The sequence below is a fragment of the Pungitius pungitius genome, chromosome 18 (assembly GCF_949316345.1).
Source record: "Pungitius pungitius chromosome 18, fPunPun2.1, whole genome shotgun sequence".
Taxonomy (NCBI): Eukaryota; Metazoa; Chordata; class Actinopteri; order Perciformes; family Gasterosteidae; genus Pungitius; species Pungitius pungitius.
Genome location: NC_084917.1, coordinates 7,949,626 through 7,974,590, shown reverse-complemented (window position 1 = coordinate 7,974,590; position 24,965 = coordinate 7,949,626). Strand labels below are relative to the sequence as shown.

The 24,965-nt window shown below is 43.3% G+C and overlaps 1 protein-coding gene across 3 annotated transcripts in view; it reads right to left on the bottom strand.

Annotated features, from left to right (window-relative positions):
• Positions 1 to 373: 373 nt before the first annotated feature.
• The window catches only part of rai14 (retinoic acid induced 14), a 29,802-nt gene continuing 5,210 nt past the window's right edge, over positions 374 to 24,965 (bottom strand). The window contains exons 3-21 of one of the 3 annotated variants that reach the window (XM_037484539.2): positions 15,365 to 15,495; positions 14,062 to 14,150; positions 13,761 to 13,825; positions 13,155 to 13,212; positions 12,441 to 12,511; positions 9,260 to 9,366; positions 8,789 to 8,973; positions 7,748 to 7,773; positions 7,321 to 7,407; positions 6,730 to 6,816; positions 6,202 to 6,402; positions 5,689 to 5,790; positions 4,147 to 4,842; positions 3,453 to 3,922; positions 3,034 to 3,202; positions 2,775 to 2,942; positions 2,442 to 2,600; positions 2,295 to 2,360; positions 374 to 2,124 (exon numbers count right to left, since the gene is read on the bottom strand). In XM_037484539.2, coding sequence (XP_037340436.2) covers positions 2,038 to 2,124; positions 2,295 to 2,360; positions 2,442 to 2,600; positions 2,775 to 2,942; positions 3,034 to 3,202; positions 3,453 to 3,922; positions 4,147 to 4,842; positions 5,689 to 5,790; positions 6,202 to 6,402; positions 6,730 to 6,816; positions 7,321 to 7,407; positions 7,748 to 7,773; positions 8,789 to 8,973; positions 9,260 to 9,366; positions 12,441 to 12,511; positions 13,155 to 13,212; positions 13,761 to 13,825; positions 14,062 to 14,150; positions 15,365 to 15,495 — 3,024 coding nt within the window. In that variant the 3' untranslated portion in view covers positions 374 to 2,037. The remainder of the gene's footprint in view (positions 2,125 to 2,294; positions 2,361 to 2,441; positions 2,601 to 2,774; positions 2,943 to 3,033; positions 3,203 to 3,452; positions 3,923 to 4,146; positions 4,843 to 5,688; positions 5,791 to 6,201; positions 6,403 to 6,729; positions 6,817 to 7,320; positions 7,408 to 7,747; positions 7,774 to 8,788; positions 8,974 to 9,259; positions 9,367 to 12,440; positions 12,512 to 13,154; positions 13,213 to 13,760; positions 13,826 to 14,061; positions 14,151 to 15,364; positions 15,496 to 24,965) is intronic. The other 2 variants (XM_037484540.2, XM_037484541.2) reach the window with 2 other exon arrangements.

Below are 24,965 nucleotides of genomic sequence, written 5' to 3'. Positions count from 1 at the left end.
ACCATTTAGAAAAACGAAATTCCACCTCTGGATGGCTCAACAAGAGCTAAATGCAGATCGGAAAATGCAGATCAACACTGCAAACCAGCGGAGATAATGTGGCAGGACTTTAAACAGGCGCTTCATGCATGAAAACCCTCCATGAGGGCTGGAATTAAAGTAATTCTCCAAAGGAGCGTTCTCCAAAATTCCTCCACAGCCACCTAAAAGACTGTCCAATTACTGGAAGAGGTTGGTTGCATCTGTTGCTGTTTAAGGTGGTACAACCAGTTATTACGCTTAGGGGGGGAATTATTACCTTGGGTGAGAGAAATGTTGGATTACTATTTTTCCTTTTATTTACTTAAAAAAGTAATTTAAAACAATTTGTGGTGGTTCAGGTTGTCTTTTTATTTAATGTTTGATCTAAAACAGTTTAGAAGTATGGGAGGAGTGTGTGTGGGATCTAGTTGTTTTCTTTAAGTTTCAATTTCTTAGAAATGACTTAACTTTCACACTTGTTGGGATTCAAGCAATGGGGAAACAAACAGACACACACCGGTACAGGTTTCTTGAAAATGTATTATTGTGTGCAACAAAGCAGTCGGCAAACAGTTTTTTCCACTTCAGTTTAAAAAACAACCAAAGAGTTTTTATTTTTTCCCTTTCTTGTTACAAAACATTTCAGTCAAGGCCTAGAAAGAAAGAGTCAAGTTGTTTGATATTCTACAAACTATGAAAAGAAGCAAAAGCTCTACTCGTCAGGTGTTAATCTCCAGTAACAAGGTTCCTGATTGAAACTCCCGACCCGGTTTCCTCAGTCGGTCATCTACAAATGAATTTCGTTAGTGTCTGAAACATTGTCCAGAAGTACAGTACTAAGGCGAAGGAGTGAGATGAGACCGCAGTACAGAAGCCTCTAGAAGCCACGTTCAAGTGTCCTGGTAAACGCATTAATAAAGAAGCCTGGTGAAATTGGCATCTATGACATTGAGAATGGCTGATGTTTATGGTTTCCAGGCACGTGACTCGAACATCTGCTTTTCAAGTAAGAAATAGCTGAACAAATGAGTCAAAGAGTAAAATACGACAAGAGAACTCTCCTTTTCAGTCAAAATAACTAATGACAAAATATTAAGCCTATACAGTTAAACGTTTGTAACAACCGACGTGTTTTGCTGATTACAGTCGAAGATCATATTCAACGCCTTATATGTAGAATATGACTTAACAGGAAAATAGAGTAATTCGTTTGTCACTAGACAAAATAGTGTGTAATACTCAAGGGAAATGATTTTAGGTGATAGACAATACAGCTATAAAATCTGCCATTAAATACAGTATTTTAGAAAATATGGCATGTAGTACAATTCAGTAAAGTACAGTTTTATCAATTTTGTGCTTACACAGAAATACCAATACAAACAGTATCATGCTTTTTCTTCATAGAAGTGCGTCCAAAAAAAATAAACAATTCTTTGATTGTTAGGCTTGTATATTCAACTAAGTCACATGCATTGAGAGGGTACTAATAATTTACACTGTATGAGGAAAATGTTGACCATGAAAACTTTAAACAAGTAAAATATTACCAACACTGTTGTATCATAAAACGGATACTTCCAACAGTAGTGCCAGGTGAGTATTTCATTCCTCTCAGCGCTCATTGTAACAAAAACAAACCACATGAGACTGATTAGTGCGCACAATCGCACATACATGTAAGTTTACGTTGCCGTGCTTATCGAACTGCATGTGACCTAAGCTTACTGCACATTGACAGTGTAGTGTTAACATGCGCTAAACTGGGTTTAAACATTTGGCTGGAACCACTCGGGCCCCTCTTTCACCTCAAGGGTCAACTTACTGATGTACAGTATCTTCATGTCTGGGCATTTTCCATCATAAGATTCTTGGTATTAGTCGGTCAAAATTACACTATAGAAGGCAGCGAACATGGTTGTAAACCTATTCCCCGGCAACAAATACTCAAGGTTCATCCAGAGGCACCATGTGTTGCCCCGGCCTGCGATCAGCGCAGGACACCAGGGGTGCGTCTCAGCAGGCCTCCTTGGCCTGGCTTGGCATCTTGCACATCATCAGGATCTGCTTCAAGGCTTTCTGGACATCCTCGTCCATCTGACCCTGAAAGCACAGAACACACCCTTAGTCAAACCCAAAATGACTGAAGGGATTTTTCAGAGCACCCAAATGCAAAGAAAACACACAGGTGCCGTTTGGTACCGTGCCTTTTTTAGAATTTGAGTTAAAAAATTCCCCAGCAAGCTTTTGGTAAAAGCAATGGAGGGATTTACCTGGACAGCGTAGAGGAGGTGCATCCTGTAGACTGACACGATCTCATGGTGCTGCTTCTTTGACTCCTAGGAAGAAAAAGCATCAGGTGAATCCACATTTTGGTTTTGGTTTAAGAATGGACACCAAAACAACATGCCAGATCTTACAGCCAGCTGGTACTGCAGTTGCTTGATCTGTTGCTGCAACGTCTCCAGCTGCTGGTTTTGCTGCAGTCTCTTGGAAGGAGGACCAGAGCTGTAGGAGAGCTGTGATAAGCTGTTCAGGGCGTCTTTCAGCTTCGCCACCTCTCGTGACAGGTCATCTATCTGATGGGGAAAACATTAAAACATGCAGTTGAAGAAACATTGAACTTTGTAAGACTGTTCCAAAAGATGCTTATCTTAAAATACACCATTTTCTAAATCAGATTTCCACAGTGCTGGACACGCTACCGCAATAGCGATGGTGACCTCTGCAGTGGCAAACAGATCTGCACTCACCCTCTTGTTTTTTTCCCTCTCTGAGGCAACGTGGTTCTCCACCAGCTGCTTGAGCTGGCACACGGCATCCTGGGACTCGGCCAGCCTGCTGGTTAGCGTCTGGTTCTCCTTCTCCCGGGACACGGCCAGCTCCTGCAGAGCCTCCCACTCTGCGCGGTTTTCCCGTGCCTGATGGATGGATACGATGTTTTAAGCACTACGTGAATGTGATACGGAAAAACAAAAATCCAAATCCAAAAATCTTCTTATTTCTTCTCACCTTTTGCCATGCATCCGCAGCCTCCAGAGCCATCTCGTCCTGCTTCCTGAGGGCCCCCTGGAGGAGCTGCGTCAGGTGGTTCACCTCGCGACGCAGCTGCTCTTGAGCGTTCTCGTGGTCAGCGCGGGAGACTGAGTCATCGGGGGTAGCGTCTTTCTCTGCTGCCAGCCTTTGGCAAAATAGACAAATACGAGAGACACGGGGAACTTCAGCAACAGCAGTAACACAATGTTCATATGGAGCAGAAAATCCATAAGAATTACCTCGAAATTGCAGTGTTAAAATAAATGTACTTGTTATTCTTCCACTGCTCTTATACCATTTCATAAGCTCCACCTCCACCTCATTACCAAGCTGTGGTCTTGCGTCTAAGCAGGAAAAAATATCCATCAAACACTCGTGCAGGTTTTCTTCTTCACCTGTTCTGGAGGTCCTCCACCTGCAGAATCTTCTGGTGTAGCTGCCCTTCCAGTGTCTCCGACTGGCTCTCCAGCTCCTTGATTGCATTTCCCAGGGACGACATCACCTGCGTGTGGTCGGAGAGGGCTACGGAGCTCTGTGCCTGAGCCTCCGCTTCCTGCTTCAGCAGGCAGATCTCCTCCTGGGCAGCCGCGTGCTTCCTCTCCGCCTCAGCCAGCAGCGCCTGCAGCTCCTCCGCCTTGCTGTTCAGCACCTGGACCTGCTGGTGCTCTGCGGCAGGAGATGAGGCCGCGCTGCTCTCCGCCAGCTGTTTCTGCGCAGCACCCAGCTGACTTTTGGTTTCACTGAAGGAGTGCGAGAGTTCCAGCAAGCGGCGCTGCAGCCCTGCAATTACCTCATTCAGCTCAGCCTTCATTTCCTCAAAGTCTTTGGCTGCTGCTTCCACCGGTACCGTGCCCCTCAGAGCCTCCTGCAACACGGGTCAGAGGCAAGTGTTATTGAAAAGTAGAATACACTTGAATTGGAATGGAAGAGACAAATATGTGTTAAAGCAACATAATCTGGGAATAATCAGAGTTTTGACTTTATTTTTTGCATCTATTTCAGAAGAAATCCCAGATATCTGTAAACAGACTTTGAGGAGTTCCCCTTTTAGTTATACAGAAACTCAGAGCGAAAGAGGGCCACATTCACCTGGAGGATTCTAATCTCCTCTTGTGCCTCCTTGTACTGCTCCTCAATCTGTGCTGTCCTCTGCTCTTTCTCCTTTAGACACCCTCTCTCCTCCTCCACCCTTCTCAGGGCCTCCTCCAGCAGGCCGACGCGTTGCGCTGCCTTCTCCTGCTCAGATTCCGATTGGACGAGCAGGGCCCTCAGCTGTCTTACTTCATGCTCAAGTGTGGATGATGTACATCTCTGCAACTCCCGTTCCTCCACTGGCTCACCTCCTCCCCTTTCCATCTGTTCCCTCAAATCCTCCACCTCCTCCACAGCTTGATGGTATCTCTCCTGAGTGTCAGTCAGCTTTGCCTGAAGCTCCGCGAGACTCTCCATCAACTCTTCCTCTCTTCCTTTCTCCGTCAGGCTGTCCTCCTCTTCCCTTTCTCGCTCGGGTTTCAGCTGGGCGTGAAGCGAGCGGTTTTCCTTCCTGGTTTCTAGCAGCTTCACTTGAACGCTCTCCAGCGCCTGTCTCAACAGTCTGATCTCCTCTTTGCCCCCGGCTCTCCCTCCTTCGCTCTCTTCTTCCTCTCGTCCGACAGAAACACCGCCTGAGACGTCTTCCCGAGATTCAAACTCATCCTGGGTGGAGTGGAAGGAGGAGTTGGAAGCCATGCTGTTCGGACGACTGTTGTCCTTCTGGTCTTCGCTTCCTTGGAGGGATGGATGTTTCTGTGAGGTGATGAAGCACAGCATAAGTTAAAGTGGGCTGCCTGTAATTGCGCAGAGGGACCAAGGAGCCAAGGAAAATCTGCAGATCTCAACACTCAAATGAGTGATTTAAATGATTTATAGAAAAAAAGTTGTTAAAGAGTTGCTGAGTAATTTTCTACTTTCTTCTTCATTGACACACTTATACAAAGTGATTTCCTGCAGGTAAGACAGAAGGAATGTAAACGCACATTAAAAGAAGAACACAGGGATTCATGACAGACGGATGTTAAAAGTACTTTCTAATGATGACATATAGTTTCTGATTGAACTAATATTTTAGTTTTCAAGGATAGTCTGCAACTATTAAAATGGACTTGTACAGCGCTTTTCTAGTCTTATGAGCAATCAAAGCGCTTTAACACTACATCATTCACCCATTCATGCACTAATGACAGGACCTACCATACACACTGGCACCTGCCCATCAGTAACTAACATTCACACTGTAGTCACAGCTAGAGGAGCAATGCTGGGGTTAAGTGTCTTGCCCAAGGACACATCGACGTGCGGGTTAAACCGGGCCTGGGATCGAATCACCAACCCTCTGATTGGAGGACGACCGCGCTCCCCACTCAAAAAAAACTATCTTTGGCTTTTGGATGGACGGTTAAATAAGTCCTGTTTGGGTTGTGGAAAATTTTAACTTTTCCCACTATTTCCTCACATTTTATAGGCGATAAATTAAGTTTAAAAAGTCTTGTGAGCTAAATTTGAGGTTCTTCTGTAGTGTCCTAGCCTTACCTTGAATGAGCTCTTTCACTGGTTTATTGTTAACTCATGAGCGTGGCTGAATGAGTTACATACCTTAAGTTTGCTTGTAAGTTGCTGATTCTCCAAAGTTAGAGCAGTAATCTTGGACTGCAGAGCGCGAACCAGAGCGGCAGAAGCTGTAAAACTGTGTTCGACCTGTCACACACACACACATACACACACATTAAGAGGCACACAGAGACAGAAAAGCAAAGTTAGGGACCACTAGCTACCTACTGAAAAACAAAAACGAGTTTTGACACGTCTGAAGCTTAAGTTAGACCTCCTTCAAGAATGCCCAAGGTGAAAAGGTTCAGCAGTACACAGCTGTCTGATGTCAGGGTATAGAATTGCACTCACAAAAGCAATGTTGATTCAAGAATTTAGAAACCAGAAAGACTTTTGGAAGAAAATAGCCAAGCACGTAGCCACCAAGTAAAATAGTCAATCAATCTTCTCAATAGAAGTAAAAATACTGCAGAAATAGCTGCATTAGGTAGAAGATGTTTATTTACCAATAATTAAATTCAATGTTTATGTGTCGTTAAATGTTAAATTCAATTTTACTTGTCTGTTTGCGTCTAAAGATCTGTTGTCAAAGCTGCTCATCTGTGGCGTAGATATAGTCACCCTGGTTTCCAGCTGTGGACCCGTCAGCGTCTGCTCCACCGACTGCTTCAGGTCTTCGATTGTCTCCAGCAACATGTTTCTCTCCTCGTGCAGCTTCTCCACCTCCTCTCTCAGTGTCGTTCCCTTAACCGCATCCTCCTTCGAAATGAGGAAAAAGGAGGAGTGGCGAGGAAGAGGAGTGGGAGGAGGGAAGGGAAAAAAAGATGGTCAGGAAGAGAGAGTGAAGGTGAGAGACAAAGGAGGAGGGGAAACAGGATGAGAGGGAGAGTTGACACCTTTTTAAAAGAGGGGTATTTCTTCCATGGTATTCTCTGAGTTGCCGTATTCCTATTATTTTATCACTGATACATGGTTCACCAGCAGCAGCTGCAAGTTAGGGACTTAAATATTCATACAAAATCATTTAGTTAAACTTAATGACTCTTCAGATTAGTTATGTTGACTGTTCTATACGCTTTATTTTACCTTGTAGTTGAAACTTCTTGGAGTGTCACTGTTGGATCCAGGCGTCCCGGCGGAGACGAGAACTGAAGGAGAAGTGGGCCCAGAGCTCTGAGGATGGGTGAGTAGGATTAGTTTATGGATTTTCTATCAGCATACTTTTAAAAAAATGTTTTTGAGCAGCTTTAAAAACAATTGCGTTCAATGCTTTTTTGATCTTTTAGTTTCCAAATGTCCTGCATTGCATAATAATGCAATTAACATTTTTAAAATATTGTAAATAAATAAAAGATGAATAATCAAACATCACAACCAAACCATAGATCATTTTGACTCTCGGACTCATGTTCACAAAAATGTCTGAGTAGTTCTTATAATGGAAGGGGAACACATTGCTGGATATTACGACATCATGTTTGCTGATATTGGTGACAAAGAAAGTCATGCATGCAAACGCATCTGGCAAAATGTGGTGTAGTAAATATTGTGACTCGCGACGGACCAAACACACACAGGTGCGACTGCTCATTTCATGAATATACCGCAGACATGTATTAATATTCAGAGTGGCATACTGATGAAAGCAGATATATACAAAGTGAGGCATGCTTTTACCTGCGGTGGGCTAATAGGAGGTGGAGGTGCTTTTCTTTTTTTGGGAGTTGTGATCCGTTCATCACTTAGTTTAGCTACTTGATCATGCTGAGGAGCCAGCAAAGAGACGAGAGAAGAAAGGCAAAAGGAAAGGGAAAAGGAGGGATTCAGTGCCGGTTAGTAAAAAGAGGGTAAAATCAATGAGAGCTACAGCTTCAGTTTTCCCAAATTAGCAAGTCAAATTTTTTGTATAAGCTGAGGACTGTGATGAAATCAACAAAAGATACTAAACTTCATTCCATGAGATGTTTTATTATGAATCAGTAGTAGTACTTGTAGTACTGAAATTTAGACTTCATTTATATAATGCATTACATATTTTTGCTATAGGTTTTGCCTGATCGTTACAAGCTCAAAAGAAAAGTAGTTAAAATAAATTGTGTGTTACCTGAGGACTTTTACGAGACGTTGTATCTGTTAAAAAAAGAAAACAAAAGAAATAGCTAAATCAATTAGAAGTAATTATTTTTAGATACTTTTACAGAATGTGACATTGCTTACACCAAACTACCAAAAATTGTAATAAAAACATTACTGAAATCACTCCTCCAGATGGCAGTGTTGGCTCTGGAACCAGAGCAGCACAGCCTACCACCCATTTGTGTGTGTGTTGGGGGGGGGGGGGAGGGGGGGGTACAGCTGGTCCCCACAAGATCAACGATTAAATAATAAGCTCCAGTAACCAGTAACTCTCCAGCTGGATTGAAAAACAATGTCCTCTGTATGATAATAAGAGCACAGCATCAAACAACTATTGACTAGACCAGTGATTCTCAACTGGTGGACCCGTTTTTAGTGGATCGCAGGCCTTTGCATGGGGAAAAAAAATAGAAAAAAAAATATTTTGAATTATTGATTTTATTTTGAAGGGACTTTTTTTAATGCAGCGGAGTTTCGTTTTTTTGCCGTTTTCAGCAGCGTGTGCCAGGTTGGGTCAAACCATTCTGATATGGGGGAGACATTGGGTTTTTAGGATAATTAAACATCCTGAATATAAAATTCAGCTTATGAACTTGATTTTGAATAAATTTGAGAAGTTGAGAATGTTCCTCGATTTGGGTCGCGGCTTGTCTTTAAGGGGTGATGGTGGGTCCCGGAGCCAGACCAGTTGAGAACCACTGGACTAGACTGTAGTGGAGTAACGTCTGTCTGATCAGAGTCCCTCCCTCATTTCAGCCTTCCACCAGACAGCTTTGTTTATTGTTTCATATCCACATGATAAGGATGTTACCTGGTTTTGTTTTCCCCAACTTGATAGAATAACTAAAAAGAATGTGAAAGGTCCTGAGTTCAAAACCACCCAGTGGCCTTTCTGGGTGGAGTCTGCATGTTCTTCTCTTTGTGTGGCAAAATAAATTGTCCCAATGATTTTAAAAACACATTCTCTTGGGCTGCTGTAATGCGCACACCGTGGGTGTGCGACTCTCACCTGAGGCGTGTCGTCTGTTGAGGGCAGCGTTGAGGGCAGTGATGACGCCAGCGTTGTCCAGCAGCTTGGCGTAGTGTACGACATCATGACCTTGTGAATCTACCGCCCACAGGTCTGCTCCTCGCTGGACCAGGACTTCGACAACAGGAATGGCGTTTGACTCGCTAGCCAGCATCAAGGCGGTCCTGCAACCAAGAGCAGAACGCATCAATCACTGACGCAACATCTGAAGCGGCCATCCAAAACGTGTCTTTAAAGTGCTCCAATAGTTGGACATTTGGATCATATCTACGATCGACTACAACACACACACTTACAAAGGAAGAGAGACTTAATTGTGTGATCGTGTGGCGACTACTGCACCTTGTCTTTGGATTGCAAGTAGCTATTTGCTGCTATATTAAAACCCCTCAATGCCCCTATAATTAGTCCACATCATTCCTAGATTTCCTCTCTGTCTTGACTTTGTACCTGCCGCTGTTGTCACAAGTGTTGATCTCGGCGCCGCAGTCCAGCAGAGCGCAGCACACCTCAGCATGTGCGTGTTTGGCTGACAGCAGCAAAGGGGCGAGTCCGTCCTTTGGATCAAACAGAAGTTATTCACAATTGGATATGACGAAGTCGTCCTGTGGAGCGAGCACAAACCAACGTAGCACCTTCACAACGTGTCTCTTGTGAGGGCAGGACGTGGGCCTGAAGTATGGAAAGTGTTTGGGGAGTGAGAGAAACCTCTGATCCATGTGAAAAACGGAGTGGATGTCTCATGAATGACTTTTCCCCAGCAGATAAACAGAAAGCTGTTCCACTGTCTCGAGCGGGGAGGATTATTCACCAAAATGATATATTCACAGTCCTGAATGAAGGGCAGACTCGCTAGAGTTTATTACACTGCGCTGGGGAACCAAGGCTGTATTTTATGCAACATTGTCCCATATTTTTTCACCGTGATTGACAGATTCTAACCCTCATATTGACATATAACCTAACCTTTAACCATCTATGACCGGAATCTAACCTAAACATTTGATTGGGCTTGTGGAGGGTACACAGTACAGCCTCGAAGGAGCTGCTGCCACATCAGCGTCACTAAGATGGCACTAAACCTCAATGTTCAACTGTATAACTACACCTTCCCCTTAAAACGGGAAAAAAAGCTAAAGGCCGTCAGTGTGTCAGGATAGTGTTTTGTTTTATAATACAAGGCTGCTGCTTTGACCCAGCACAGAACTATGTTGTGGGTTCCTCCGAGCTCCACTAAAGACTTTAACAGCCTCAGTCTCTGTTTCTACTTAACGGTTTCTTTTCTGGAATCTAAAACACAGAAATATGTTTTTCACCCCGGGGAAAAAGCTTTAGTGTCTGTGTGGATGTACAAATGTTCGGCCACACTTGAGTTATTACAACTTGATGCTATTTCGTCAGTTTAAAGCCAGAATACCAAATAAGGGCAACAAGGTAAAGACTTGGTGGAGCTGACAGACATGAAGCTGCAGCTACAGCAGCTAAGTGTGACCATTTGAGAGGCCTGTCAATCAAAGAGAAGACAGACAGTTTAAAGCTTAATACACACCTCACTGTGTTTAATGCTTCCTGGAAACAATTACTATACATAAACTACTGTAGCACATGTCAAATACAAATATTTCATGTACAAGTACAACATGTGCCAGACTACTTCACAAAGGACATATTTTCTAAAATAGATGACATGAAAAAGGTCGTTGTGCAGCTCTATCCCTTCATGTGCTGCTGAAGGATGCAGGAAACGCGACCTTTCTTGCAACATTGTAAAAGGAAGCGGTGTCTATTTGGGAAACCTCCTCGTGTTACTCACGTCAGTGAGCTGTGAACTGTTGACACAGCAAATGACATTGACTTCCAGAATTACAGAGCAGAGCTCATATCATGTGCGTGACAGAATGATTTTTAGTTGTTTTTTTTTGCTAACCTGTCTTGCGGTACAAGGTCCCCGTAGGTTGGGAATCATTGCCAAAAGCCCCAATCCGAACACCATTAATGTGTTTTTAAGTTCTCGGGAAAGTAATGAATAATTCAACAAACTCCTTCCTGGTATGTGGATGTCCACAAAAAAACAATAACATACATCCGTACTGTCATTTTGTCGTGTAGATGTCTTACAAACATTAACAATAAAATCAACTCCCACTTTTATTTGGGAATTCCCTCTGAGCTACACAAACATGTTGATTGGTGCTTTTACTATGTACTACGAATTCACATGAAATACTGTATCATTTATGAGATTCGGACTCAGGTTATATTTCTTCAATAGGTACATCAGTATCAGCTTTAAACATCAACTATCAGAGGGACAATCTCTGTATATCGTCAGCTACATAACTCGTGTTTCTCTTCTAATTCTGATTCTTTGACCTCCTCCAACCAAACGCATTGATGCCAATGAGTCTTGGAAATGTTTAAAGGCCGACTTGCTTCTAAGTAATATAGAAATACATAGTTCTTTCCAACTGAAAACATAAGGAAGCACTTAGATTACATTGTACGGAGTCTTCAAACCCAATTTAAGTTTGCATTTACTTGATTTCCTCTGTACATTCTTGGTCCAACAAATGCGAAACCTGGAAAATGTTGCTCCGTATCTTGCCTTGTTTATTTAAGTCAAAATAGATCAGGTAGAGGTACGACGTATGCCCTGAAGCTGGTTGGCATGTTCTACTCAGAGCAGAAACGGCAATATGTTCCAGACGCCTTCGTGGTTCTGTTTTTGTCCTCTAACAGCAAACAGAGCCGCACACATATTCACAGATGTTTGTGGGTGGAGAAGTAAATAATGACATTTAGTTTTCCTGTAATCAGTAAACGGCACGATGGTGCTCTCTTTCACCTACAAAACCTGGTATCTCGTCTGGATAAGAACACATTAATACACTTTATGAGTGAAATGCATGTTCAGGTTTCCTAGGGGTACAGACATGTACCCCTGAAATATTTAAAGAACACAAGTAAATGTCACAGAAAACCTGAAAAGTCTCGTTCCTCTAAATGTAACATGATTTTCTGAACACAATACTTTAGCTTGGGAAATAAAGTCTCAGTTTCTTTTCTTTCTTTTTCTATTAAACGCACAAAATATCAGGCTTGCACATCCCTGGTCGGGTTAAAACCACAGACATGGAGCGTCACTGCAATGGAGACCACATGTCTGCGGCTTGGGAGCAGAGTTCCCACAGTACACTGACCCCCTACCTCACACACATTCACACTTGGATACATGCACACACAACGCACATTAATCCATCATTCATCGAGAGGTCAGATAATGAGGGTCTTTCATATGACAGATGTGCAGCTGGAGCTATTTCAAAACAATATTGTTTTACCTCTGCTCTCTTTACACATAAAAGGGACGCGTAACAAACTAAAATTAGGTAGATAAGATAGACTGGAAATAAATAATTTTTCAAACACGAGCCCAATAGACATTTAAATGTAATTTAAATAAAATCCAAACAGTGAGGAATCTTCTCGGTGCAAATTCCTCTGCGGAAAATGATACAAATTGGAGCATTTCTGTGGTCTTTATCCTGTTTCAGAGCCCCCGTACTACTTTGCCAGGAAAATAAAGTCTGAGAAAGAAAGAACAAGCGGTAGTAAAAATCTTAGAACATACGGCATCCTTTAGGTTGACTGGACTTCTGAGTTCACACAGCAGTTGGACGATCTGGATGTTCCCGCTCGCAGCTGGAGATTAAAAATCAAACAGTCATGAAGAACCTCACTTATTTATTTTGCAAGGCTGGTAAATATGTTTTATATTAAATACTGTTGTTAGTTTATTTTAACCTTGTTTAAAAGGATTTTCATGAGACAAATTCAATAAAAGAAGGCAATAACAAAAAAAGGACAAAGGTGGTTCGAGATAGCAGTGTGGTCTAGATATTATTTACATAAGGGAGTCCTGCATCTCATCTGCTCCCCTGTCTTATTTCCAAAGGACAACCATGAAAAGGACATGACACTCTTAAATTAAAAGATGGAACATAGACAAATAAATACACTCATTTAGTTAAAAAGCTGAGTGAACATTTTCATTGTGATACAAACTGAACAGAAGCTTTACGAAAAAAATTAAGTCTGTGAGCATCTTCCCAACAGTAAAAGTGCTTGGTTTAAATTAAATTATGCCAGAGTATTATGGGAACTTTTGGTTGCAAAGTAATTGTGGTGGAATCACATTTAATTAATTCCAAATATGGTAGCAGAATATCAGGCGAATATAATCAAAGCTTTCGCTTAACCCTACAAGACATTTTCCCACGTCCTCGTCTAAGCAGACTAATCTTAGATTTAAGCACTTCTGTTTGATTAACCTCTCGGGGCTTACCAGCGTGATGCAGAGCAGCCTTCCCCGAACTGTCTAAAGCATCAATGGGACATTTACTCTGGAGAGGAAAAAAGAGAAATTATTACACGCACAAAATCATTGTTACACACGAAGTATGAGTGATTGTGAAAGACAAGTTACATCATTATATGCCCTGACTCTTTTTGTGTCAGTCAAAGACATACATTACAATACATTTTAGACTTTCTAAAACAGGAACATGTTTGTGTGTGTGAGAAAGTGTCTCCTGCTGAGATCTGCTGATGTGCACATGCAGATCAGCAGATGGCCAAAGAGTGCGACTATTCAGAGGGTTGGTTTCATATGGTTCATGCTGCTGCTTTCACACATTCCCTATTGGCTACACAAAGTGATGCCTACTAGATACGGATTTTAGATATTGCTTATGTTTCATGCACTTTTGGTTGTTCAACAAATGGTGTAAGACAAATACTGTGGAACACTGTGCAGATATTATATCAATCAGAACAACACGTATTGTTTGTACACTCTGGGACCACGTAGTCTGTAAAATAACATGCCTTGATAAGATTGCAGCAAATTGTCATATTATTTTCAGGCAATGTTGATCCTGCTTCACCTTACCTGAATGAGCTTTTTGCAGCACTCCGTGTGATTGTTCTTGGCAGCCAAGTGTAACGGATTGAAACCTGAGCACAAATCCAGAAGCACCATAGTCAAAGACTTAATTAGGCCAAAGCCTTTTGGGACAAATTGGACCAAATGAATAAGACAACCTCAAGGAAGCATCTTATAACAGACGTTTAAAATTATATGGATTATTATACTTCTCCATTTACAGGATATATTGAAAGATGTTGTTGCATCTGTGCAGAAATCCAGATTCTGATCAAACCCACCATTTGTTTAAAACTCCAGTACATACCTGCAGCATCAGTGAGGGACAGGTCTGCTCCATGGGCCAGGATGACGGACAGGCAGTCCGTCTGTCCTCGTGCAGCCGCCACATGAAGACTGGACACAGACGAAGAAACACAAACTCCAGTCAGAAAACAGCAGAGTTGTTTGTACAACGGCCTTTTAATATTTTTGTGTCTCATCTGCTCCCCTTCAGAGTAACATCTGATGGCATGCAAACGGCTCCTTCAGGAAAGAAACTCCTAATTTTCGCACTCTGTTTGTGCGCAGTAGGCAATCAATGCGACCCCTTTCCAGTTCAGCGAGCAGACTGAAAAAAAAGCAGGACACATGCCCATCTTTCCTTTGGTGTTTGTGTTTACTAGACACACACTCACACGTCTTTGCGTCAGCTTTCATCCCCACAGAGATACAGTCGACTCCTCCTAACTGAGTCCTGAAAAGACCGCAGCATCGGGATCCCAAACTACCACATTAATTGTGATTTACAGAGGCTGTCAGGACGCGTCAGTATGTGTCTCACACACACACACACACACACACGGTCAAGGATGTGAACTACTGATGGGACACCACAAAACCTGTGCGTTTGTTTCAGGATGTGAAATATGCACATTTTGTTTTTCCTTGCATTTGTTTTTGTGTTCCTGCCTCTGCGAGGGTCCCTCAACACATCAAGGTCAGCGTGCGTTGTGTTTCAGAAGAAGAAAGGTTGAATATTAACACTGAGCCGCAGGGTTATCGACAATCTCAACTAGCGAGAAAACGAGTTTCACAGCCTCCGCAGGAATGAACTTGCTCTCCAAACACTGAATGCCAGAGACGCTGAATTAATGTTTGAAGAGGTCACCCTTCCAGGACTTAAGAAAAACAGCTGTATTTTTAGAGGGGCCATTCATTTTTAACTTAGTGCTGTGGAGCGAGAGAGTAGTTACATAAGATTTTGAGAATGGTCTGTGTAACCATAAAACCAAGGGAGACACAGAAGTCCCCAAGACTGGTAATGTTTGCCTAGAATTTAATATGCAATTTTTAAAACACGTGTTGTTAAAGGGTAAGCCAAGTCCCACACTTACGTGTTAGATATTTCTACATCGGGCTGCATTCCATTACACACACATCGTCAGTGTGGCGGATGTGAATCAATGCCTCTATTTTTTTTTTTTAAATTGAAGCCGGTTTCTTCCACTCATGCAGTCTGCACCTACTAGAGCCTCTGCAGGCTATTGTCTCTCTGCTAGTGTCCTTGATCGCTACATCTGTCCCAACATTTCCTTTATTCGGTTGGATGCAATAGTACGAAAACGTACGCTGATTTGCCGTCGCCGTCCAGCTTCACGGCGCTGGCTCCCTTCTTGGCGAGGAGCGATGCCACCTTGTCCACCTCGCCGTGCTCCACCGCGGCGAGCAGCCGCTCGTCGTTTTTGCTCCACTCATTGACCTAAAAAGGGGAAGATTTGGGGGGAAAAGGGACAAAAGACAAAACCATCATTATCATCAAGAGAATTATTGTGTGTGTGTACGGTCCATGGTTTTAATTGTAAAGAAAGAATAAAATATTAGTCATTTATTTAATAAATAATGCAAATAACATACCTTACCGATAATGATCATAGCCAGAAATTAACCGTAGAACATTTTACTTTTAATGTGAGGGAGAAAACATTTTTTGGCTCGACAATAGCTCAAACAAAACAGGACCTTTGTCTCCATAAGTATGAAACATACACAAAGCATCCAGTAGTGACACACACACACACACGGCCTATGATGTGTATCACTGACAGGCTGCTCGCATAGACAGATGTCAGCTAATCGAAGGCTTCAAGCTTTATCCTCACAGAGATACAAAACACTCTTATGGAACCAAAATACAACACACAAGCTCTGAGAGTTGTCCACATCTGGCAAAAAAAAAACCCATATTTTTCTAATTAATCTATTTGTTTCCTTGGACTAATAAAGTAACTGGGCGGAACAAGTTCACTCGTCTGCGCTCCCTGCAACCATCTGTGCATATTAGGATGCGGCGCAGTATTAGATCTGACCCCATAGCCTACTGACCTACACGTGACGAGCGCTGAACTCCCTGACACCAGAAATACTTGTGACGGCGAACTGTATGCTATTTACAAAGGGGGCAATATGCCGACATGGCGACACATGGTGTACATAGCCTCTGTGGCAAACACCCAAATGCAATCACTGAAATACATTTTGCACAGCTGGTGGAAAGTTGCTGGGCTATAAAAAAATTCGTTCGGTCACCGAAACAGCTCAAATGACCACTGAGCTCTGCAGCCGTAGCCGCTGGGTGATTAATGAGCTAATTAAAAACAGTAAATTGTTGCCATTTTCAAATGAAACAAGAAATGACAGATTAGAGAGATTCTCTGGTTTTCTTTGAAAAGGGCCCTTACAAATGGTTGTAAACCACAGTCTGTGGGATCAAAGGCTACACGGCACTAAAGCAGGAGGTGACACTATTTAGGAGGTGGTGTAAGACGAGAAAGTTCACCGACAGACTGGAAATAACAGGTTGGATATTAAAAGCAAAACACGTGACACGGATAAATGAATCTGCCGGGTGCCTCTCCCTGCCTGCGATCAGCACACTTTAGTAAGTATTTCCAAAAATATCCAATACCAGTTTAGAGTTACTACAAAATAAATGCAGGATCGTAAAAAATACACGTGGCAGCGGCCCTTACTGGCGTGTTGGTCCGTATCGCACAGGGAGTGTCTGCTTACAGTGTTTGATTTTGCTTGCGTTTGAACTATTTTGCCTTTGTTTTGTGCTCCCGAGCGAGGGAAGGTTTTGTGTAAATCGAGCACACGCACAAGGAGGCAGGCAGCTGTTTTTTCTACACAGTGCAACTGAGAGTGACTGACCGTCGGTGGCTGGTCATCCATCAGTGGGGTTCTTTACATTGACAATGCAGATGAGCTCTACTTTTGCTTTTAAAGGTCTTGTGATTTTCATGCAGCGTGTAGTTCGTGCATGGCGCTCTTCTATGGAAGTTACTAAGTAGTTCCCCTCTTATCATGTTTCGTGGACATCAGGAAGGGTGGAACTCGCTGCTTTAATTGAGTGGCTTCACATTCCGGAAACAGCAGCCAAACAAACGCTCTCCGATACGTCACAGAGTAACGGGAGCGACCACAGGCTGCAGATGGTGAGGCGGGACTGGACTACAGTCCAAGTCAGTTAAATTTGAGCCTAGGCTGAACTTCATAACAAACATAACAGCTGATTCTTTACTCTGTATTTTGACTGGTTGGTTTATTTGCATTTGCAGTGTAAACAGAGGAATTAGAATTTCCCCACATATCATTTGTCAACACTCAAATAGCAAATATTTAAATCCGAGTAGAAATGATCTTTAGATTTGTTTAACCAAACCGGAATCTCACACATAGGGAATGATATTGAAAAGTCATAACAGTTGTGCAATGCAGTGTTTGTGTATTCATTTTGAATGCAGGAGTGTTCTGGGGAAATGTCTCGCAAAGAGAAGATGCAGGCTTTTAAATGCACTACTAGCAGCGATTCTCCCTTAGATGTAGGCTACCAACCCTTCATTTCCAGAAAAAGCCCTGAGGGCACGGAGCAGATTGGCCACGAAAGAAGGGTCAACCACACAAACCTGCTGAACCTAAGAGGGCAGTAAGAGAAGCAGAATCCCAATTATTAAGTTGGAATGTGCGTCACAGAGACTGAAAACCAGAAAAAAAAGCTTTGAGCTAATGCAGCCTTTTTTTCTGTTTGTTTTGTCTGTCTCTACTAAGAACAACGCCGGTAAGACGGCACAGCCAGTTCTCTGTATATGCACTTCAGTGAAGATTTGTTCACGCCGTGGTTGGTTGTGAGTCGCTTTGAATCAAGAAACCGTAACTCACCACCACGCTGCGTCTTCGAGCCAATACCTCACAGGCAAAAATGCACCGTCTACTGGAAAGCTGTGAGCGTTATCTCAGAAAGGCTCTTCACGAAAGAGGTGGTACGACACAAAATGCAGCACTGTGAGGTTTTAAGAGCTCCGCACGACAACATGGAGCTCTGGAGGGGGGAGGGGGGAGGGGGGAGGGGGAGGGAGGGAGAGAGGATCTCTGTGAAAGTATGCTGGCTTCACAAAAGCTTTCAGCACCAAGTGTTACCTCATCTGAACCTGCGCTCAGCCACAGAGCCGAGTCAACGCTCTGTCCAACAGAAATATGTGCGGTTCCCGCGGTTACTGCCATTAATTATTACACAACATGGTGCAAATCAAGGAGAGACAAGTCTCCCAACAGTTTCACACTTCTGTGTCTCAGAGGTAACGGGCGAAATCTTTTTGTGGGGTGTAAATATCGATATTAGGGGCTTGTTTGGGTGCTCTTTTTTTTGACAGTCACTATATTACTGTAAAAGAAACATCTCTATCCTGAAAGCAGACAGGTATACAGTATACAGTCAATACCTGCAGTGAATGTTCCCATCTCGTTAACAAGGACTGCATGGAGGGAGGAAAACTGGAATGGTCTTTGACCCCCCCCCCCCCCCCCCAGACACACACCGTAGCAACCAGCACTAATAGAAAGAATTACAGTGGGAAACACTGATGTAGTGTTGCACAGCATCCGACACAGTGGCTCAACCAAAAGATGAAGGGCCGTCACAGCAGAGCAGCATGACATCGATAGCGTTGGACTGCAGGACATTGTGATGGACAGGTGTAAGTGGAGCGGAATGACCTGCTCCAGTTCGGTTCCGCACACGCACGCACACACACGCTCACACACAAAACCCCGCCACCACGACAAGGCTGATGAAATAATCACGTGCTGGTCGAGGCGGAGCGAAATCACCCACGCCTCGACTCCGACAAGTGATTGAAATAAGTGTCTTGACCAAAAAAAAGGGGCACGATGCAGGAACTGTCTGTTCTAGTCTCTTCGTATCCTTAAATTAGGAACAATTTCGAAGAATCTATCAATCATTCGAAGAAAAAGAAGCCAAACAGCTTCTCAAGTTGTGAGGAAACCTGCTGTGTTTCTTTGTCCTCTTTAATTGTTAATGGAACATCTGAGGCTTTGGGATTGAGTTATGAATCATAACGCTACAGTTAAACTTATGACAAATCATTAAATGTGATCATAAAAACGAAGCAGTTTTTACAGGTCGTGATGTCAGGCCGTCATCTGCTTGCGTTGACTGCCGTTGGCTTAGCCTACATCGGCCCGCACTGAACAGCATGGGTTTAGCCCACATTGGTTTGCACCAGCAGTAAGTCACGGGTCACTAATCTTCTGATTATAAACCAGTAAGACCACCGTTGTTCTGTTTACCACCAGGAAGGGAAGAGGACCTCACTTCCTCTCTTGCTTTCAGTTCTGTATCCCCCCCCCCTCCCCCCCCCACCCCCCCGGTCCTGCCTCTGTCTTCTTCGGCCTCTCTTTCCGTTTCTTGAGCGGTGATAAGCGTGTTTACAGTGGGATCAGGGTGGGGACGGTAGTTTGATGCCTTTCTCTGTGTCTCACTGTCAGACTTAAAGACAAAAGAGTCAGTTGACATCATAAAGTGCTTCCCGTTGGTCCAGGGAGGAGGCTGGCTGCAGGGGTGAGAAAAAAGGAAAGCTTTCTCTAACGAATTGTTAGAGACGCGCTGAGAGGCAAAAAGAAACAAGCGGTGGACTCGTATCAGTCGTTGTTAGTGTGAAGGAGTCATTGCGTCCGATCACGTGTCTCACACATGTTCATTTCTCTCTTTTTGAAGTCTTGAAAGAGGAAAAAGAAAAGAACATCCAGTTTTAGAATTAATTGCAAAGACAACAGATATCCATCAAGTGTGTGTTTGTTAACCTAATGGCTTTTGCCTAAACATGCTCACTGGGTTTTTTCTGCTTCTCTGAACTTCCTCACTTGTCTGAAGGAAAAACAAACTAAGATTGGGAAACAGTGATCACATTCTGTATGTTTGTGCAGTTCCGCCAGTAAGAGAAGCTGGACTTTAAACGAAAAAAAACGTTTACTTCAGTAAACCTTTAGTATTTCCTCCCTAATGTTTATGGATCTACAGATAAAAGGCGTTTGTTGCTCTTTGATTTTCGGGGAAGTCCCATTTGCCTTCACTAGATACCGCTGCCCCACATACACATAGTGGGGCAAGCTTATAAAAACGATTTATTTAGCCAAAGGCATGGGAGGCTCTTTCCAATGAACAGTATTCGTGTAACTCATGTGACACTGAAAAAGAAATAAAAACTTTCTCAGGATATCTGAAGACTAGAACGATTTGTGAAAGGCCAAAGCAGGACCAGTGATTTGATCCGACGTCACGAGATCTTTGGAACTTCATGAAAAACAACCATCTGGGTATTGGTCAGCAATCTCTCTCTCTCTGGAACGAAGAATACGAGAAACAGACTAAGACGGATAAGAAAAGAGAAGCAGATGGGGACCCAGTGAGTATTCCAAAAAATATATTTTTTCTAAATATAAAATACTTAAGCATGTGGAATACAGGGTAACGGTTAAAGTCATGAGGTGATTGAACATGATCACACTACAGCATCCCCTGTTCCACTTCACTACACAAGATGCGTTTGAGAATTAAGCCGCCTGTGGGACTCCATGCAGAGACGACAGATAAAGCAAAATGAATGCAGGGGCAAGCGATGCGGAGGGCAATAACATATGTAAGTTCCAAGGTTAGCATTGGCTGAGAGACGGGGGGGTGGGGGGGGTGCGGACAGGATGGAGAAGAGAGTGAACAATGTAACAGAACAAAGAAAAGGAAAAGAGACAGTGCTGGGAAGATTGACGCATACAACAATATCTCTGCCCTTTGATCAACTTTCAACCCCTTATCGACAACAAAGCAGACGCTCAGATCTCCTCAAACAATAGATTCTTTCACTCGGGCCACAGCTGAAATCGCTCTCTGCCCCCTGTAGTGTGCACACGCACACACACACACACACACACACACACACACATGCACGCACGCGCACACACACACACAATAGTTTACTAGACATTGAAACTTAAGCCCCGAATAAGAGTAAGGAGACAGAACTGGTAAACAAAGACCAGATGGTCGCTCTGCTGATGAGAGATTGGCCCGTGCGTTTCTCTGCCACATGTGATCAACATCAGGAGAATCTTTCTCTCGCTCGCCACCTTACGTTGCCGACAACTCGGCAATAAACTGTGGGATAGGAGACCCGGGTGTCTTATGCCAATGCCTCACATGATGATGTACTCGCTGTAAGATCTGTAACCAGACTTCTAAATGTTGATAGATTTCCCCTTAAGGAAACACTAATGATCGACAGATTCAACAGCTTTGTTAACACTACGTCTGCCAATGGGGCTACTTTGCAAATAACATGCAAAAAGTCCTTATTCCATTTTTTTTGTAACTTTCCTCCATTTATTAAATGCCTAATGTAATTTAGCACTCTCATGTGCAAACATTATGAAACCAAATAAGCACAGTGTTTATTCTATTTAAGAGGAAGACTGTTGCTTTGTCCTAAAGTGGCTCAACTCAATAGACGTGTTGTTTTAAACGTCCCTCTCTTTCTTCCCGTCTCTCACTGATGACTTAGCTGAAAGGAAAACAAAGCCCCGCTGACCCTCTTCAATTCACTTTGGTGTCGAAGTGTGAAAAACTCCCTTTAGGGGACATTTCCCTTCGACCCTTTCTAATGACTTCTTGTTTGAATGATTTTGCTCCTCTCTTAAACAACTGGTGGAGTTACGGGAACGCCGCGAGGAGCCGGGTGGTGAGTTCATGATAGGCTGCCTCAGAAGGAACCGGCTCCACGCCGCGGGCACCATCTCACCGCTAGAACAACACATTTTGACACATTTCGTTTTCATTGAAGGACGTTGACGCAGAGGACCAGCTTCCAGTAAAAAAAAAATTTAAAAAGGAGAAAATAGCCCTCATGCAACACTTCCCCCTGATACAAATAGCCTTTCCTCCCCTATAAATAAACGCTGGTGGACTTGGAAAGCAACCAGGCTCGTTACGCTGGATGTGTGCTCATAAAGCCCACGGAGAAGGGCAAAAATATACAGTAACCCTCGCTTGAGTCCGCATTTAGAATATGTGCAAGGAGTCAAAGTAGAGTCAAACTAAAATAGATATATCCCTCTGAACAGTCTGTGGTGCTCTGGGGGACAAACTTTAGTGGAACCGGAAAACAGCGTCTGTCTGGCAACTCGACTCTAAAGTCTCAGCCATAAAACGCTCACTCTTCTGTGAATTAGATCATCGGACTGAACTAAAAACACACAAACCCCACCTATCAAGTGGTGCGATGGTCTCTCGTGGGGAAGAGTTCTCATGGGTTTCTTTTTTTAAGTGAACTCAGGCCAACCATCCATCCATCTCGTAGGATGAATATTGTTCCAGTTGTTCGACGCAGGCCAAACCAAACAACCCGCCTCAACCCGACGGGGGCCGCACTGACCTCGTTACGGGGTTTTCTCCCCCAGCTCACTCTTCTCCCAACTCTCTATCCATTCATCTCCTTCTTGTTCCTCACTATGCCTTCATCTTTGCTCATCATTCTTCACAACGCCTCGCTCTATTATACACAACCTTTCAACTCCCCTCAACCGTCTCGTCTGCTCTCGTCCATCTCCCTGGTGCCGTCCCCATTATTGTCCCAAACCATTGCGTCATCTACGTGCAGTTCGGCGGGCGGGCTCGTGAGTGCCCCATAGTACAGCATAGGGAACCTCGCACTGAGGTTACATCACAAACACGATGTCATTGATCTGAGCATCAAGCAGCAGAACAGCAGCTTGCATCGCGTCCTCACACCCACACACGAAATGAGCACACAAACGCATGCACAAACACGCGGATCAGACCCCTCTCCCCTCCCCTCCCGGGGGCTTTGTGTATTTGCTGACGAGCAGCTTCTCCGACTGTCCTGTAGATCATGTGCACAGGCGATAAAAAGATCCCAGATGCAGGTTCTGCTTTAATTGGACCCGAGTTTAAATGCCTCCACCTCTCCTAGGATCCATTTAAACTACCTTCAGTGTGTGCTGTTTTTTTTTTTTTTTTTTTACATTAATTAAGAGGCCCTTTGGATCAAAATCCATTGTGAAGCTTTAGGAGAACAACCACAGTGGGTGATTATACAGTAACTGCTAAGGTACGGTTATTGATATTATTAATAACCGGTTATTTGAAGGAGTCAAAAATACAATTTGGCTGGATGACATTTTCTTTCTACTTGAGTATCGAAAGAAATCATTTTTATGTTGAACGTTTGGGTTCTGCGTGACGCGCTTGTGTTTTGGCTGGTTAGGGGTTAGTCTATCTCAATGATTAAAACCATTATAAAATAAGACCGTGTGAACAGGGCAATAGTTATCCCGGGCACTGCTGCACACACACACACACACACACATTAATACTGGGATGTCCCTGAGGTTTTACCCTCCCCATCAGCGCTAATACCGTTTTACTACGCCCAACCATTCCATGCCAAACCGAGTGGGACTGGGCCAACTCAAACAGAGCCAAGTAGCTGGGCTTCAGTTAAAAGACAGCCTTCCTGTCCTGCAAAGTTGTCATGGTGGTTACAACCATGTGAGGCACTTATAAATAAAGTGTATTCATCATTCTCTAATTGAAAGGGTGCTGCATTGTTGTGCTGCTATACAATGTTTTTATTTTGGGACAGTACGGTTTAGACTTTCTGAAAAGTAGGGTGGAAGATTTTATCCTCAACGGGCCAAGGAGGGGAAATATAGTTTCACATTTTCAGCCACACGAGTGAACATTTTTGGAAATGCCTTCAGATGATCAGCATGTGTTAGGGCGGAGACCTATCATGATAAGGACTTCATTCCTAACTAACAATGTTTAAATTTAAGTCATTTAATAATAATAATAATAATAATAATAATTAGTACCAAAAAGGAAAACAAAAAGGAAAACGTGTGAAGGAGCTTAGATGAATTGAAGCCATGAACCAGCTGTGTTGAGTGAGAGCAGACAGCATAATCCACACCTCAATTAGACAGAGATGGGATGAGAAGGGAAGGGCGTGTGTGTCTGCCCATATGCTGTGTGTGTGTGTGTGTGTGTGTGTGTGTGAGTGTGTGTGAGAGAGAGCCTTGAGTAATCCTGCTTAGTCTACCGGCGGGGGGAGCAGGTTTAAGTAATGTGACAGTATGAGGCGCTGGGTGAGGGTTTAATACCAGAACCACTGTGAAAAATATAATACACACACGCCAAAGCACACAAATTGTGCAAGTGTGTTGCGCACAACAGCACAGCCAGTGAGCAATGTGCTTGGGGGATGGTCCAGCTCTGCTCAAACAGCAGGGACGCCGTCGTTAACGCGGCCTCAAAGGACCCGCACACATCACCACATTTAATTAACATTTCTCAAACTAATTACACATGACTGATTTCACTACGATGAAGGTTTAAAAGATATGTATTATGTTGGGAGTGTAATTTTCTTTATACAATGGGTTGGTTTCATGTTTTTGCGGTATTGCAGAGAGGACTTGTCATCAAAGCACAATAACATTCCTCTTACTCTTTAGTTCTCGACCCAAGTGGGTCGGTAGCATTGAGTATTCAAACGAACGAAAAGCTCAAATTAAAGCTCATAATTGTAGCGTGTGTCAAACTACTCTTTGATCCGACAGCTCATGATTTAATTTAAAATGTTGACATCCAAGAACTTAATATTTCACAAAGTGAGGCCAACAATGTTTTGGTTTTTTGTTGAAGTATCAAAAGTCAGCCAAACAAACCTCGCTCATCTCACTAAATCTTTGTCTCCTCGTGGTCCAACCTCCCATCACGCTATGGAGGCCCGGTTTGAGCGCAACACAGAGAAACGTCGTGGATCACAGCAGAACCGCCTCTGACAGCAGATAGTTCCG